General features: G+C 52.6%; 2 protein-coding genes across 3 annotated transcripts in view; one reads left to right on the top strand and one right to left on the bottom strand.

Moving 5' to 3' along the window:
• The window catches only part of PGM2L1 (phosphoglucomutase 2 like 1), a 29944-nt gene extending 23820 nt beyond the window's left edge, over window positions 1–6124 (top strand). For both annotated transcript variants that reach the window (XM_051779516.1, XM_051779517.1), the window contains exons 12-14: window positions 443–632; window positions 945–1078; window positions 2096–6124. In XM_051779516.1, the coding sequence (XP_051635476.1) occupies window positions 443–632; window positions 945–1078; window positions 2096–2198 (427 nt within the window). In that variant the 3' untranslated portion in view covers window positions 2199–6124. The remainder of the gene's footprint in view (window positions 1–442; window positions 633–944; window positions 1079–2095) is intronic.
• A 5413-nt stretch (window positions 6125–11537) lies between these two features.
• TPBGL (trophoblast glycoprotein like) lies at window positions 11538–13796 on the bottom strand. The gene has a single exon (XM_051779539.1). It carries the CDS (start codon window positions 13794–13796, stop codon window positions 12723–12725), a length of 1074 nt encoding a protein of 357 aa, XP_051635499.1. The 3' UTR covers window positions 11538–12722.
• Window positions 13797–17287: the final 3491 nt, after the last annotated feature.

The following is a 17287-nucleotide window of genomic DNA, read 5'->3' as shown; positions in this document are numbered from 1 at the left end:
AATTTCAGTGTGCAAATGTGGTGGTTGTTCCTAGTGAGCATTAGGTGTGATTTGGGATGGTGGTTTTAACTTGGATGGAATAATCAGCCACCTTCCTTGTTGTAGCTGCCACATGGCTCTGGCAGTCAATTTTTGGTTGGGGGAATGACGCTGGATATCCATTTTTTGAGGGCCACCAGGGCTGCACTTACCCAAATGGTTAGCTTTTATTTCTTTGGGGGCTGAAAACTTTGTTTTAATTTAAAAATAGCTCAAGATGATCTGAGTAATGCAGCAAAATCTGCTTCAGAGTCCAAACATTTGCCTATAAATACCTGTTCCCACAGCTCTGAGAACCGAATTCTTTTTCTGTTGCTGCTTTTCCAACCAGGGGCTTTCTTTAGGTACCAAATGTGCCAAAAACTTCTGAATTTTGTAACTGAAAATGTTCATCTGCTTGTAGGTATGGATATCACATATCCAAGACTTCCTATTTCTTGTGCTATGACCCTCCTACGATCAAAAGGATATTTGAGAGACTTCGGAGCTTCGATGGCCCTCAGTCTTATCCCAAATGTTGTGGAAATTACAATATATTACATGTAAGAGATGTTACCACTGGCTATGACAGCAGCCAGCCAAACAAGAAATCGGTGAGTTGCAAAGTATTTCTGCATGGGAGGGTCTGGTTTTGAGGAAAGTAAAAGGTAAAGAACAGCATGAACAAGGCAGAGATGCCCTGTGTCAGCTAAGATGGCAGAATAATTCCATCATCAGGCTGCTTAGCATCGTTACTGGGGGAGAAAACAGCTTAAATGTGAAATGTGTTGACTGTTCTGGTACAGCAGTGAATGAACTTGATTAATTAATTGAACCTGATGCTCTGGCAACTCTTAAGCTGCCCAGCAGGCTTTCAGATATTGGGGTTCCAGTGGGAGTAAAGAAGGTTGTTGTTGTTTTTGTAGGTGCTGCCAGTGAGCAAAAGCAGTCAGATGATCACCTTCACGTTTCAGAACGGTTGTGTGGCCACCCTTCGGACCAGTGGGACAGAGCCCAAGATCAAATACTACGCTGAGATGTGTGCCCTGCCTGAGCAGAGGTCAGCAAACCTGAGCCTCAACTGACTTCCAGCCTCCTAAACTGGCCAGAGTGATGCACAGTATGAGTGATGCTCATAAGGGATTTCCACTGTGGTGGATAAGAAAAAAAATACTGAGTTTTCAGCATCTGCTACAGTAGGCTTGTTTAGTTAATCCAGTTCCTCATTTACTTAGAATTAAAAAGTTAAGAAATCACAGAAAATGGAAAAGACCTCTGGGACTGAATCCAGCCTTTGACCTTGTCACCCATGTGCTATGTCCAGTCTTTTCTTTTTCTTAGGTTGTGCTGTTGCTGGCAAATGTTCTTAAAGCCAGGTAGTCTCCTATTTCCTTTGGGAATCTGTTGGGAGCTGGATCAGTTCTCTTTTGACAGTCACCTGGATTGAGCTGCTTCCAGTGTGAAAGGAGAGTGGGAAAACCATCCAGGGTATATTTATACCACTGAAATCAGGAGTGAGAATGAGGAGCTGAAGTTGAGTCCAGATGGTGAGGAGAAGCTTTTGGATTGGATCCCCAACATGAATTGCAGGAGTCCTTGTTTTTAGACTTGTATCCCAACATTTCTGTGGGGCAGAGAATTGAAAACAAAGGAGGCTCAGTTTGGTATTGATTTCTACATACTTGAGTTCAGGGTGAGCGTTCATCTCACTGAATACTTGGTCAGATTTAGGGGGTCAGAGGATAGTGAGGGGTAGATTGTGAAGAGGGCACAACCTGTGCCAGGGCCTCACCACCTTATTATTGCTGTATTCATTAAAACTAATTAAAGAGAAAAATAAGGACCACTAGAGGGCTCTGAGCACCATCTTTAAATGTCCTGTCCAATCCAAATCAGTCTGATTCCATGATAATCCCTCTCAAAAAGGAGCAGGTTGGAGTCTCTACACGTTTATGCTGATAGGAAACACAGCAGATTAAATCCACCCCCTTCAGGTCTTGCTGTTTATTTACTTATTTTAAATAGCTCCCTGGCGTCCCCCAAAGCTCTGACATGGCCTTGTTGTTCCTTTTTCCAGTGACAGGAGTGTGCTGGAAGAAGAACTTGAGAAGCTGATCGAGGCTCTGATTGAGAACTTCCTGGAGCCTGACAAGAACGGGCTGACCTGGCGCTCGGCGTAGGCCTGTCCCGCTGTCCCCAGGAGCCTCCACGTGGAACAAAGGGCCCAAGAACAGGAGCAGTTCAAATGTCTGTGTGTCTCTGTGTGTTAAACAGCTGCATTTCTGCTCTGTAAAGAAGCAGCATTCTTTTGTCAGGCTTTTCACCAAAGTCTGGGCTAGAAAAAGGGGGAGGAAATTGGAGAAAGCAGTGGAATTAATTGCTATCATTGTCCATCCTTTTGACCAAAAGGTTAATTAACCCACACCAGTGCAAATGAACTGCCCTGATGTGTTTAAGGCAGATGATCTTAGCCACTGGATCTTGTCTTAAATTCACTCCAGGTACTTAAAATACATTTTTCTTTGTGTGAAAAGCTTTGAAAGTCAGGTAGAAATGATCACTCCAGACTGACACAAATCCTGCTGCTTCCTCTCAGCTCTGTGTGACCCTCAGAACAGGTCTGCGCTTCCAAAAACATGGACGTAGAGCTCAGCATTTCTTGTTTAGGCCAATTGTTGACATTTTTCAGCTGCTTAATTAATTCTTCTGTTGGTGAAGGTGTTCTTGGTGCATTTTCTGTGTCTGTCTTAAAAATCTTGGCAGTGAAACAATAGTGGCAACACCTGCAGTTCTGCCTTGGGGTTGGAGTTGTGTAGTGCCTTTCCAAGGCTTCCAAAGGAGCAGGAATTGGTCATTAGTTAAATTGCCTATTCTGACTATCACAGGCTTTGTAGCTCTTTTTTGTCCCACCTCCCTCAAGGGTCTTAAGGTTTTTTGGTTTTTCTGTGTTCATTAAGTTTTTCTGTACTCAGTCAGTGACTTTTTGGTTTTTTCTGACCTGAATTTATATTGTTTGTGTTTAAAAAAAAAAAAGTGGAGGTGAGACACTGACAGAGTTACTAAGTCATGATTTTTTTTTTTTTCATGTCTTGTCAGCTAATTTCTGTTTGAGTAGCACTCTGTAAATACTGCTATTCTTTCTCTCTTAGGGCAAATATTTAACGACTTCTCATTATCTGTTTTCTGAGTAGAAAGTGATACAGCTAATCACATTTCCAAAAAAAATAAGCCAATGCACAGGTTCTCCTGCAGAGATGTGGTACTTCAGAAGATCAAAGCCACACTTTGGCACAGGAGAGCTGGTTCTGGGCATCTCCCTGTTACCACTGACAGGAAGTAAATAAAAAGTAGATAAAACCCAGCACTGAATTGTTGTGTTGAAGGTGATGTGAGAAGAACCCAAGATGCACTTGAGTTCAAGCTGTTGTTTGCCACTATTGCTAACTCTCCAGGTTTGTCCTCCATCTGATTTTACCCTTCCAGCTGGATGGCACAGGGTGGGTTTGTGTGTGCTGCCTCTCCATGGCTTTAAAGAGCCCCTTGGTTTGGGTTTTTCCTGCACTATATCCATGGAGAAGTATTTTGATGTATATGAATGTACATGTGCCACAGAAGGTCTGTGTTGCACAAATTCTGACCTGTCACTATTTATTTATTTTTTATTTTAAGAGAAAGTATCTCCAAATTGTTCTGCCATTGAGTGAAATGTATCTAATGCCAAAAAACTGCCTTTTTTTTTTGTTCTTTTAATTGTACATTTGATTGATGTGGGGGGAAAACAGGTAAATCAGAGTATGCTTATGTTGTTGTATAGTTCTGGGTAGGTCTGGAAGGTGTGAAGGCACTTCTGATGCTGCTTTGCCTTCAGTTTTTCCCAAAAAAGGTGCAGGTCTGCACCAAATTTGCAGGAACTCTTTGCCATTCCTGCCTTTGGCAGCAGCTTAAACCCTGAAGCATTGAGGATTTTGTTCTCCTGGTGGTACAGAAGAGAACAAGTGACTTGGGACATAACTTTGAACAAAGGCTGTAAAAAGCATAGTGTGTGTGTGTGTGCTGTGTTATTGTAGCAGTTCTGTCTTGTGAGTGATGTTTGTGCTCCTACAAAGAGCAGGAATCTGCCATTTCCCAGAGATCTGCTTTGCATCAGTAGCTAAGTGTTATAAATGAAGACAATCTGGGTTTTTGAATAAGCACTGTTAGAAGTTGGTATAACTGTTCATAGTCTGAATATCTTTAATTAAATGAAAAAGCCCAGATGTGGGTGTTTTGTATCTGGGATTCTTCCCATGGATGGGTTTGGCAGTGTGTTGTAGCTGTTAGTGATGCTTTTGGGATGACAGCAACAGGCACAATGTATTGAATGTACTTTAAGGGTAGAATAACTATTTGCTCTTTTGAAACTGCTGCTACTGTTGTTCTCCTACTGTATTGGAACTGTTGGATACATTTATACTGTTCCATTTGTGGAACTCCTTTATTTCCTTCTGATCTCGCATCCTTTACCTCTGTTACTGTGAAGGACTGGAATTCTCTTGTTTCTCTGCCCTGTAACTTTGTTATGCATCTTGTTAGAGTTTATCTGGCTCCTGCACAACCTTCTTTCAGTTGTTCAGCTGTTGTGTTTTTTTTTTTTTTTCCTGCTTCTCAGATAAGAACAAAGGCTTTTCTGACTTGAGTAGGGAGCAGGTCACAGATCAAAGGACACCCTGGGTGTTGTTCATGAGGTGCTTCCAGGTAAAATACACCTTTATAAAGGTTGGACATTGACTTAAACTGCAATCACAGGGCCAGTGAGTTGGGTTTAGTGTTTGATAAAACCCAGAGGGCTTGGTTTTGCCTTTTCCCTTCTGATGTGACAGGTTTAATCTCTGTGGCAAAGCTTTGTTTCCCTGGGTCTGGGACAGGAGCTTTCCAAGTTTGGGAGACTTGCCAGGCAAGGCTCAGTGTCAGTGAGACACAGCTTGTAGCTGGATTTCTTATTCTAGTTGTGAAACACCGTCCAGTGCGTGGCTTAAATAGTTTCAAGGGCTGCCCATGTCTCTCCTGCATCTCTAAAGGATGATTCCTGTCAAGGCAAGAGGGAATCATAAGCTCTGGCATGAGAGAGAAGGAGGGAATGTGTTTAACAGGGAAAGGTGGGCTGGAAACCTCCAGCACCAGGCTGGCTGTGGCCCAAAGGAGCAGAGTAGCCCCCACTTGGTGTTGGGGTGCTGAGCCAGGTCTGCTTCCCTTGCATTCCCAGCAGGATGTGACTCAGAGGAGCTGGGATTCCCTTGGGCTGTGGGAGAACTGGGATGTTGCCTGAGGAACTACTAATTTCCCTCAGCTCTTTCTTCTAAGGAGGGGACATGCACTTGTGTTGTCCACAGGGTAGGTGAAGATGTGAAACCCTCTGTGGCTGAGGTCGAGGGGAGTTGCCCACACTCTGCCCGGGGCTCCCTTCCCTGCCCTCACTGATCCAAAGCTGTTGCTGTTCCAGGTTGGTGGTTACCTGCATGTTGACATTCCTGGTGTTATTCCCTGGTTTATCTGTGCTCAGGTAGCACTTTGTGTGCCCTCTCTGCCAGGCTCCTGAAGGATTACGAATTTCAGCTCCTGTTTTGTTAAAGACAGCGTGTTTGTGAAATTCTGGGAGCATTGATGGAGAAGCCACAAGGTGGAGTGAGGCAGGTGGAATGTGTCTGCTGCTTTAGGAAGCACTTGGATGTTCCCTTTAATTTTAAAACTCATATTGTTACTACTTTATTTTGTCTTTTCCCCCACTTTTTGTCCTCTTGTCTCCCTGACGGAGAGGGGACTCTCTGCATGGTGACACCTGGGTGGTTCCAGCCCAGCTTGATCCCCAGAACATTTGCCAGCCCCCTGCTCAAGAGTAGCTCTGTTCAAGGTGATTGAAGTATCTGAAGTTGCATTGTTTCCCTTGCCTGGAATCTTGGGGAGTTCTGGATCTGTGCTCCCGTTTACCCAGTGTCTGTTCTGTAAAACTTGGGCATATTACAAAATAGAGTGAGAATTTGCACTTTTCTGAAGAGTTTCTGTGTATTGCTATGTGGATTTAGCTGAATGAAGTGTTAAAAATAATAAAATGTTCCCTTTGTAGTTGCAATCCTTCTGATTTCTTCCATCTTCTTTAGCCAAACGCTGTTGCCCCAAAAGCTGAGCTGGGGGAATATCCATGTGGCACTTGGATATCTAAAGAATTTTGGGGTGAAGTTGCTTCAGGAAAAAGCAGCAGCTTGGAAGGGAGCTGGCAAAGGGAGGGAAGAGGGTCTGTCTGAGGGGAAAGGAGCAGCCTGTCCTGCAGGTGAGCTGGGGTGGGCACTGCAGGGGAGAGCAGGTCCATCCAAGGGTGGGACTGGCCCCAAAGGGATTTTAGTTCCACATCCTGTCCCACCAGGGAACTGGGCAATTGGAGAGGGACCTGTCCAGTTCCATCCCCTGCCATGGGCTTCTTCCACAAGCCCAGGTTGCTCCAGCCTGGCCTTGGACACTTCCAGGGATGGGGCAGCCACAGCTTCTCTGGGCAACCTGTGCCAGGGCTTCCCCACCCTCCCAGGGAAGAATTCCTCCCCAGTGTCCCCTCTAACCCTGCCCTATGGCAGTGGGAAGCCATTCCCCCTTGTCCTGGCACTCCAGGCCATTGTCCAAAGTCCCTCTCCAGCTTGCTTGGAGCCCCTTTAGGGCACTGGAAGGTGCTAGAAGCTCTCTCCAGCTTGGCTTTAGTATTTAAAGTTTAAAACACCGTGGAGGTTCATGGAAGGTGGTTCCTGAGGGCACAGCAGCACATCCAGGAAGGTTCTTGCATCCCTTCAGTGATGGCCACAGGCTTCATCCTGCATATCAGTGGTGGTTTTATCTCCTTTGTAAGGCTCTTCTTGGAGCCCTTCTCCTCCCAGCTCCCCAGAACTACTCCAAATTACCACCCATTGTCCTGTGCTGGGCAGCTCAACAGCTGGGCAGGTCTCTAGGGAGAGACTTTACCCTACCCCTTCTGAGGGGTTGTGATGTCAGAAGACAGGGGAGGGACATGGAGATGGACAGGTTTGTTTGGGCTGGGGGTGAGGAGAGCAGCAGGACACATGGACAGAGCAGGGCAGGGAGTGGGGGACAGCGGACGTGGCTGAGGCTCCACCGGGCTGTAGTTGCAGGAGCCAGCACTGGATGTCACCAGCAGCCCAGGCAGAGGGACACAGCCCTGGGGGTGCTGCCACTGGCCAGCTGCACCCCCTGAGCGTGTGGAGGCACCCTGGGCTTTGGCATTGGGGTGCAGAGCAGTGGGATGGGCTTCAGCACAGAGAGGAGGACCCTGGCACCAGGTCCTGCTGCTTCCCTGCTGAACGCGGACACTTCTCCCAGGAACAGCATGACTGGGCTGGTGCAGCCTCCTCAGGGCCTGTGTGAGCAGTTTGGGGACCTGAAGGTTCTGGGGTCTTTCTGTGTTGCTGGCACAGTACCAGGACCTGGGGACATCAGCCTGGGAGCGCTGGGGCTGCTGGAAGCTCTGGAGTGCTGGCAGGCAGTGGTGCCTGGCTTCACATTTAGGTCTTGTCAATTTACATGTTAATTTAGTAACTAAATTAATTAATAATAATTAATGTGCCAAGCCCAGCCTGTGTGGGCTGTCCCTCGGGCTCAGCTCCCTGGGGGCTCGTGGATAGGTCCTGGTTGGCTCCACCTTGCCATGGGAGAATGAGGATAGTGCCGTGGGTGCTGGGCTGCTGGTGGTGTCAGGGCAGCAAGAAGGGATGAGGGTTGGTTGCCTCCTCTTGTGATGTTATTTGGGGAAGTTAAGGAATGGTTTCTGTGTGTATGGAGCTCCTGAAGTCCCATCAGAGGGTTTGGGGTTGGAATGGGACCAACATCCCCCAAAACATGGTCCCTGGAGTCAATGGTAGTCAACTCCACTGTTTTCCAAAAGGAGACTGAGGCACAGAGGAAGAGAAAAACAGGGGCTCAGGGATCTGTCCTGTCTGTGCAGAGCAGCATCTCTGAGCCACCTGAACAATTAAAAGGGATGAAGATCATCTAAAAATAGGGATTTGTAAATGTCAGGCTGCTGAGGGGCTGGGAAACATGCTGGGAGGATGGAGCAGCTCCACAGGACTGCTGTGTCCTTACACAGGAGCAGGGACCAACACTGATGTGCCCTGGGTTGATCCTGCTCCCCCTGGCTCCCTGAGAGATCCCCAAACCCAGAAACTGGCTGATGTGGATCATCCTGGGCATGCAGCACCAGAGGGATTTTCTGTGCTGTTTTATCCCAATGGGAGCTGCAGAAGATCCCAGCTCTGCTTTGGATGGGAGATGGGGTGGGGTGACACCAGCCCCTCAGCATCAATTATTTTTCAGTGGATTTTCATAGGAGAAAACTTCAGTGAAGACCCTGCCCTCAGAAGGCACCACGGGATGATCCCAGCCTCAGGAACTGGGTGACGTGCTGCCAAAACCACCTCAGAGATGTTCTGGTCCCCCCTCTCCACGCAGACGAGGGCACAGGGACACCCCTCCATCACCCCCACCCCCACAGCTTCTCCCCCATCCCCAGAACCCCACCTGTCCCCAGTGTGCCAAAATCTTGTATAAGACAGCTGGGAAAGCAAGTTTATTTGGAAAAATAATCCAGATTGGGGCAGATTAGTGGGAACACGTCCTTGCCCATCTGCCCGGGCAGTGCTGTGCCAGCTCCCTCTGGGGCTGCCCGGAGTCAGGCTTGGGAAAACACACAGCTCTGCTGCTGCTGGGGGCTTTGACCTGCTTCCCTGGCCCAGCTGAGTGCCCCCAGCCCCTCTCCCTCAGGAAAAGCCCTCAGATCCCTGGTGTTGTCACCTCCACCCCCTCCTTGCTGCCAGGGGCAGGCCAGTGCTCAGCAAGGACCTTCCATCCCCCAGAATTATCCCAACCTGGCTAATTAGAAGCATCCACAGGTAATAGGGGGGATCCTCAATAATCCCAATTTCTTTAACAGGGTGCAGGAGCCACCTCTGAGCTGGAAGAAGGACAAACAGGGATTGTCCTGGGCTTGGAGATCCCACAGCTGCCCTGAGTTTTGAGTCCTGCTGAGGTCTGAAATCCATTTCTGTCGGTTTTTTTCCCCTGCCCAAAGCCTTCTCTGCTCTCAGGAACTCACTCCTGCTTTGTTCATGCCTCAGTTTCCCCAAGGCATGAGGGTAACACCTCCCCCTTGCTCTTTCTAAAGGAAAAAGTGAAAAGCAGAGGGGTATTTTTCCTCCCTCTGTAGGTTTGCGTTAATCCCTGATAACAGAGGAGAAAGGTGAGGGTGAGGGAGCCTGGTGTGAAGGTTCTCGGGGGTGAAGCTGCCCAGGGAGAATTAATTATTATTAATTCTGTGTATTTTTATCAGGAGGGGGCAGCTGGTGGTTGATTTCCTTCCCTGCCCCTGGGTAGGAGCATCACAACCCCACACTCAGTGGGGACAAGGATGGTACTCCAGCTCAGTTATTTCCCCTGGATAAATCCAGCTGCAATCCATACTGAGACTTTTGGCCTCTTCTGCACTAAAGGAGACCACCCTCAGCCTCTTTCCTACAGCTCTGGCACCATGGAGCAAGTTGGAACACACCTGGGATACTCGGAGCACCTGAACCCCCCAAGGATGTGTGTGGGGGCAGGTGAGTGCAGGCAGGGCAGGGAGGGGATCCTGGCACAGCTCTGGCTCCATCCACATCCACCTCCTTGCCTGCCTCTTGGCTGGATCAGCCCAGGAGAACCTCCGAGCTCTTTGGAAAATAAGGAAGGAAAAGCAGATCTGAAAGCCCACTCTGGGCTGCAAAGTGCTGGTGGCATCTCATTTGGAGGGCATATAAATAGGCATTTTTGGGCTTTTTTTTCCCCTCCTCTTTTTTGGTGATGAGCCACTGCAGGGGGCTCTGAGCATCCTTTGCTTGATTCCTATCACAGATGCTGTTCATATCCTGAAATTCATCTGGTTTCAGGAGCTGTTGGGGTAACTTTCCCCTCGAGCAGCAGCCATGGGCTTGGGACACTGGGAGGTCCACATTCCCCTTCATGGAAAGGGACTGCCTGCGAACAGATGGGCTTCTCCAAACACAGGGCTGTCTCTGGGAACCCAAAAAGCACATTTTGAGTCTCAGCTCAGTGACAATTCGCTAATCCCGAGGTTCCCTAATCCTGCTGGTTTGTCATGCGTGGGGTATGTGCTGCACAGAGTAATGTTGATGTTAACAAGCCACAGGAATTATGCTCCTACAGCTGGTTACCCACCCACACCCCAGGGCTCTGCCTCCCTGGAGGGGGTCAGTGCACACACACAGGGTCTCGCTGCACTCAGGATGTTCCCAACCTCCTGCTGCTCAGTGCCAAAAGGAGAAAAACTCTCATCCCTGGGGCCTGAAAGCCACCACATCCCTCCCTTCAGCCTCATGAAAAGCTGGAGCAACCAGCTACACACACCAGCCCACCCTGTTAGTCAAGGGACTTTGAGGCCAGGATGTGTTTGGCCACTTTTCCTCTATCCTGGAGGTGATTTCTTTCCTGTTATCTATCCCAGGCTCTGGTGTTCCTTGATCCAACAACCGCCCCTCTGCCTGCAGTGCTCTCCAGACTTCTCCTTGCAAGATGTTAAATCTCACCAGGGTTTCCCACCTCCATCCCCCTGACCTGCTGTGCCTGTGGAGTCACAGCCTGGGCCCTGCTCTGCCACATGTGCAAGTCCACCCCACAGCCCTTTCTTCTCTCAGGAGCTGCATTTTGGCTGCACAGGGGTGGGAAGTGAAGAGAGGAAGCAGGGAAGTGGATGAAGGTGAGGGGTAGGCTAAGATTTCTTCCCCCTCCCTCATTGCATGAGGTGGCAAAGTGGGACCAGAGCCCACAAGCTCCTACCTCGGGAAAAGATCCCCAAAATGTAACAAGTTTCTCAGATGATCTGAGCCAGGGTGCTCTCAGGGTTCATCAGGAACCGGCTCACTGCTCAGCAGGACTAGTCCAAAACACTCAGGAAAATTATTTTGGTGCCCAGTGCTATATCCCTACCAGAATCCAGGCTCTATTCCAGCTCCCCTTTCCCAGCTTGACCACATTGATACTGGGATTTCAAGGGGAGGAAGTTCAGGTGGGGAAAACTGCAAAAAGGGAAGAAGAAAAGGGACAAAATGCAAAGGCTCTTGCACCAGAAACATCCTCCTGGGGGGTAGGAAATAACTGTATTTTCCTCCAGCAGAGCTTTCCACCCAGCAGCTGAGTCCACACATAATCTTAGGGAACACAACTCCCAGAAACCTCTCCCTTACTAACCCAGCACACCGAATACCAGCTGCTCCTGAGGATCAGGAGCAGCTGTATCACCCACCCCCCCCCCATGAAGAAAGGCAAACACAGATGGATCAAAATGCAACACTCCAGTTTTCATCCCAGCACTGGAATTCAGCATTTTAAGATGCCACATTGCAAAAGCTTCCTTTCGGGAAGCACCGGGAATTGCAGCCCTGCATCTGTAGATGCTCAGCACTCCAGTGTCTCATGGATTAGGTGCCAAACCACCCGGGAGAGAAAAACTGCTTTAGAAAACTATTTCCTGGACAATTTTCCTGAGCCCCAGGGAAGGATTAAGACAGGCAGAGCCTGAGACCTGTGCACAAGCCCCACAGAACCTCTCTGCAATCCCTAGCCACCAAACCAGCCCAGGAAAAGAAGTTTCTAAGCACCAGAGAAACCACGGAGAAGCCCAGAGCTGCCTTCCTCTGGCAAACCAGCCACACTAACTTCGGGGATATTTAGAAATCATTGCAAGGAGCTCTAGAGAAAATAGACCATGGAGTGGGTGCAGCTTTCAATATATTTGCTCTAGGATATAGTAACAGGCACTAAAGCAAACACGGGCGGGGGAATTAGGACGGGAGCTTCTGCTTCGCTCGTTTTAAATAACAAAGTGCCGAGACAGCCGAGTCTACGATAGATTTCAGAGTCAGAAAAGCGCCCCGGGGAACATGCACGCAGCAAACGGAGGCGTTTCCTACGCAGCTGCATCGTTTTGTGCCTGGAACGAGCTGGAAATGTCATGGAACAAAACTAAATGGATAAAGGGGCTCGGCGAAGCACGTCGCTTCTCGGGGGCGGGGGGCGGCTGGACGGTGTGTTTCCCTCTTTGGAGCGAAAGAAAAAAAAAAAGAAATCGAGTTGAACTTTGCATCTGTCAGATAGAAATCTAATAGGAAAGAGAGCTGTACATGGTCAAAGTCAAGTCCAGGCTCCAGGAACATCCAGGAGGACAGTTTCGGGTATCGCCTGGATGCGCCAAGCAAACACTCACGCGCGCGCGGTGCCGATTCCCGCCGGCAGCCTGGAATCCCGCGGGCCGCCGAGGAAAACCCGCCGCTGGAGAGCAGGTGTGGGAAGAGGCTCCTAATCCTCCGGGGAGCACCGAGGCCTTGCCTGCCAGCACCCCGCGGGGCCCATCCCGGTGTGCTTCCCCTGCCCGCGGGCACCGGGAAGGGGGGATGGATCCAGCCTGGTCCCCTGTGGGATTCAGCGCTAAGGCGAGGGCACGGGCAGGGAGAGCCCTCCAGGATCACCCCGCTCTGCTGCCCCCCAGCACCCGCTCCCGGCTCGTCCTCGGAGACTAATTTTCGGCGGTGCCATGGCAAGGGGATGGACGGGGCTGGTGCGAGGTGTGGATGTTGGGAGCGGAGAGGCGTCGAGGGGCACGGCGGGTCATGCCGAGGGCGCCGTCAGAGGCCGGGGGTGCCCACGGCGCTGGCACAGCGGGGGTCGGCGTCCTGCTCGTAGCGGTAGTGGTACCCCTCCATCTGGTCGCGACAAGCCTCGCGCAGGTTGTGGAGCCAGCGCTTGATGCCGCGGCGGTTCAGGTAGAGCACCATGAGGAAGACGATGCCGATGAGCGCCAGGACGATGCCGAAGAAGACGTAGGAGGCCGTCTCCAGCTGGCCGGGCTCGCCGCCCTCGCTGGCCGCGCACACGAGCTCCTCGGGCCGCAGGCGGAGCAGCACGGCCCCGCGCCGGGCAGGGGGGCCCGCGCAGCGCAGGCTGCGCGCGTCGAGCACCCGGGAGCCCGCGGAGCGCAGCCAGGCCAGGAAGGGCCGCAGGGCACAGTCGCAGCTCAGCGGGTTGGCCCCCAGGTTGAGCCGCAGCCCCCGCAGCTCCGGCGCCTCCAGGCTGCGGAGCTCGGCGGCCGCCAGCCGCTGCAAGGAGTTGTTCCGCAGGTCCAGCTCCTCCAGCCCGGGGGGAAGAAGGGAGGCCGGCAGTGCCTGCAGAGCGTTGCCCGCCAGCTCCAGGCGCCGCAGGGTGAGGTTTTGCATGGCCAGGGCGAGCTGCTCCTCGAGCGGGGCCGCCAGCAGAGCCTGGTTGAGCTGCAGCGTGCGCAGCAGCGGGACCCCGGCGAAGGCCCCCGCGGCCACCGAGAGCAGCGGGTTGTGGCTCAGGTCGAGGGTGCGCAGGGCGGGCAGGCCCTGCAGGGCCATGTCCTCGATGGTGTGGATGTTGTCGTGGCGCAGGCGGAGCAGGCGGAGGTCGCGCAGCGGGCGGGCGGCGAAGGCGGCGCGGGGCAGGATGCTCAGGTTGCTGCCGGCGATGCTGAGGTTGTGGACGGCGGCCGGCAGCTCCCTCGGGGGCTCCTCCAGCCGCTCGTAGCGGCATGTGACCAGCTCCGGGGTGGCCACGCAGTAGCAGGCGGAGGGGCAGCCCCCGGGGGCGGCGGCGGGGGGCACGGCCAGCGGCAGCAGGGCGAGCCCCAGCCAGGGCAGCCAGCGCCCGCCGCCCGCTGCCCGCGCCTGCCTGCGGGCCATGCTGCCTGCGCGGGCATGCAGGGCAGGGCGGGGGGGCCGGGGCGCGATGGGGGAGGGGGTGCGGGGGGACGGAGGGGCGTGCGGGGGTCGCTCCTGCCTCGCCGCAGCCCCCCCTCCGGGGCTGAGCTGCCTCCGGCGCGGCGCCCGCACACGGCGGCTCTGCCGGCAGCGCTGGGCGCGCCGCTGCCCAAATCGGGCTGGGGGGGTGGAGGGGGAGGAGGAGGAGAAGGAGGAGGAGGAGAAGGAGGCAGGGGACGGGTTGGGGCTGCCCGGCGCTGCGGGCTGGGCGGCGGAGCGCCGCGGGCAGCGGCCGTCGGGGGGAGCTGAGCCGGGCTCGGCTAAGCTCGGCTCGGCACCGGTCCCCGCCTAGACCCCGCCGCTGCCGGGGGAGGGGGCTGGCTCTGTCCTCTTCCAGCCCGGGGAGGGGTTAGGGGATGTCGCGGCCCCCATCAAGCCCGAGGAGGATTTAGGAGCTGTCTCGGTCCCCATGAAGCCCGGGAAGGATTTGGGAGCTGTCCGGCACCCAGCAAGGTGGGAGCTGGGAGGATGGTGCGGTGTGTCCCCACCCAGCCCTGGGGAGGAGATGGGCGCTGTCACGGTGTCTTTCTATTCCAGCGAGGATTTGGGGGATTGCCTCAGTCCCCTTCCGTCCCAGGGAGGATTTGGGAGATTGCATCAGTCCCCCTCCAGCCTAGGCGGGATTCGGGGGGTTGTCTGAGTCCTGCTCCATCCCAGGGAGGATTTGGGGTTGTATCAGTCCACTTCTGTCCCAGGGGGATTTTGGGGGATTGTCTCAGTCCACCTCCCTCTCAGGCAGGATTTGGGGTTGTGTCAGCCCCTCTCCAGCCCGGGAAGGATCTACGGCTGTCCTGCTCCCCTCCTAGCCCTGGTCCCCATTCCCTGACCTGCCCCACAAGCCGGACATCCTGCAGCACCCCTGAGCATTGCAGGGTTGTGTCCCTCTGCTTCCAAGACTGCTTGGGTTCCTTCACCCTCCCAGGTGATAACTGATATCTGCCTCATCCCTGGAAGTCTGCAAGGCAAGGTTGGACAGGGCTGCTAATGGATTCATTGGCATCCAGAGATCCAGGTGGAACTGGACTGAGTTAATTGGTGCATATTTTAAGATGGTATCAAAGATTTGCATTTAAACAGAACAGACATGTGATGCAGCTGTGGGTGGGCAGGTCCAGTGGGGCTGATTCTCGTGGTCAAAGCTGGAGCTGGTTCCTGAACGGGAAGGAGAGGAGGAGGCAAGGGAAGGCAGTGAATTAGGACCTCACTGGCTGACCTGGAGTCATCAGGGTGATTTTTCTTCACCCCAAAGAAGTGGAGCCCCACAGTGCTGGACTGTGATGGCCAGCACAAGGGTGCAGATCAGTGGGCATGAGGGAGCAGGTGCCTCGGGGGCCCACAACCAGGCTTTGCTGTGTGTCCAGGGCCCAACAGATGCATGGAGAAAATGCTACACCAGCCCACAAGGGAAAAAACAAACACTCATGGAAAAGCCACAAGATCCAGGAGGGGAAAGTTGGCCCCTCCAGGGTACAGAGGCAGTGGGTCAGCAGAGCCCGTGTTGTGTTTAACCGCCCTGTTAATCCCACAATATCCAAAGGAGAGAGCACCTTTCCCCCAGCTGTCTGCAGAGCTCCTGCGTGCTGGTAATGCTCTATAAATACATTAGCAATAAATAATGAATGATCTGGCTGGGCATTAAAGTGTAAACAGGAGGTGAAGGGCTCTCTCCCATTACCGGTCCCCCGAGAGCCACTCACATCCCTCTCTCCAACTCCAGCTCGATGTGACTCCAACTGCAGAGCCCTTAGTCACAGCACTGACAATATCATAGATCAGTGGCTCCACGGTTGGGAAAAACAAGCCAGAAATAGTCCAGAGGGCACAGTCTCCCTCCCCATGCCACGATGGGTTTGCTTACATCAGCATTTTTGCCTGTGATGCTCCTCAGCCTGCACGGGCTGACCCTCCCAAGGAGTCACAGTCCTCTCCGTGGCACTCTCCACTCCCAGAAAGCTTGGGAGTTCCCCTGATTTGGGAGGGTTTATCCCCTTTGGGTGTAGCAAGAAGTAGTGAGCTGTGCCAGCTGGCTATGGTCCTGAAAAGTCACTGCCCTGTGACTCAAGGTGGCCCCATTCCCAACTTGGGGGGGGAAATTGTCCCCATCACAGCTGGTCCCAAGGGAATCACGAACACCCACCTGAGGTGTAGAGAGAAAAGGAGATGCAATGAATTTATGGATGTGACATGGGATCATTTGGGGAAGGGACTCCTGTGCTAGAGAGGTTACAGGAGGCTGATCACAGGTCTGTGTTTGCTCATCACGGGGGTCCTGTGCTGCTTCAAAAGGGTCCTCACATCCCCAAATAAAAGCAAACCCTCTTGTTACCAGCTGTAAATGATCCATCCCAGGGTCCACCAACCTCCTGGTGAGGAGAATGGGGCCTGGAAAACCGGGCTGTTGGCTCAGAGCCCTTCTCCTCCCACAGCCTTGCTCTGCCAAAGCTGGGCACCAATACATCAGCTGGCTGCAAACAGCTCAGGGGTGGCTCTGCTTCAGGAGAGAGGAAAGGGATGAGCTCTTCATTTGCCCAGCTTTCATGGGAGCCTCACGCTGGGATGGGATCTGGGAGCTGGGCCAGCCCAGCACAGGGTCAGCTCCCAGCAAAGCCAGAGTGTCACGGTCTGGTCGTGCTCTTGGGAGGGGCTCTGGAAGTGGGCAGGCTGTGTGTCCCATGGAAGGAATCCTTCCCCAGGAGGGTGGGCAGGCACGGGTTGCCCAGAGAAGCTGTGGCTGCCCCATCCCTGGGAGTGTCCAAGGCCAGGTTGGACGGGGCTTGGAGCAACCTGGGCTCGTGGGAGGTGTCCCTGCCCAGGGCAGGGTGTGGCACTGAATGAGCTTCAAGGTCACTTCTAACACAGACCATTCCATGATTCTGTGATTTGTGCATTTGAGCTGCTAAAAGAGGAGGGGAAGAATGTCCCCCGTAAAATTTCATGTGCATTTTACCTCCCACCCATCCCCACCACCAGGACCAGTCTGTAATGGCAAGAGGCCATGAACATACATTCAAAAAGGATAATAAATAGGATTACTGGAGTGCAGTGGACACCCACCTCTGTCCATCACTGATTCCCGGTGTGGCTAAACCAGCTGATAACAGTGGTGCTGTTTAATTATCTGCCTGACACCTTCTGGCTGCTGCAGGATGGGTAATTAGGCAAAGGGCTCCAAATTGCTCCTTCATTGTATTGTCTCCCTCATGGTTGCAGAAACCCCTACTCCCCAGAGCCCTTCAGACCTGCTCATCTTTCTGTGTTTCACTGGAAATCAGCTGTTGTGGTGATTGTGGTTGTTGTGGTGGTGGTAATTATTATTATTATTAATAATAATATTTCTCTGCTTTTCAGGGTGACAAATCCACTTGCAGACTTTAATGAGTGGCTTGGAAACCATGTGTCAATGACATGGGCTG

Source organism: Manacus candei, unplaced genomic scaffold (genome assembly GCF_025592945.1).
Source record: "Manacus candei isolate 608988 ecotype Guabito, Panama unplaced genomic scaffold, ASM2559294v1 h1tg000014l, whole genome shotgun sequence".
Lineage (NCBI taxonomy): Eukaryota > Metazoa > Chordata > Aves > Passeriformes > Pipridae > Manacus > Manacus candei.
Note: the sequence above shows the minus strand (reverse complement) of the source record. Positions and strands in the feature narration are given on the sequence as shown.

What these genes read in the sequence shown, in the direction of transcription:
- TPBGL (XM_051779539.1), bottom strand. Translation starts at nt 13,796, where the DNA reads ATGGCCCGCAGGCAGGCGCGGGCAGCGGGCGGCGGGCGCTGGCTGCCC.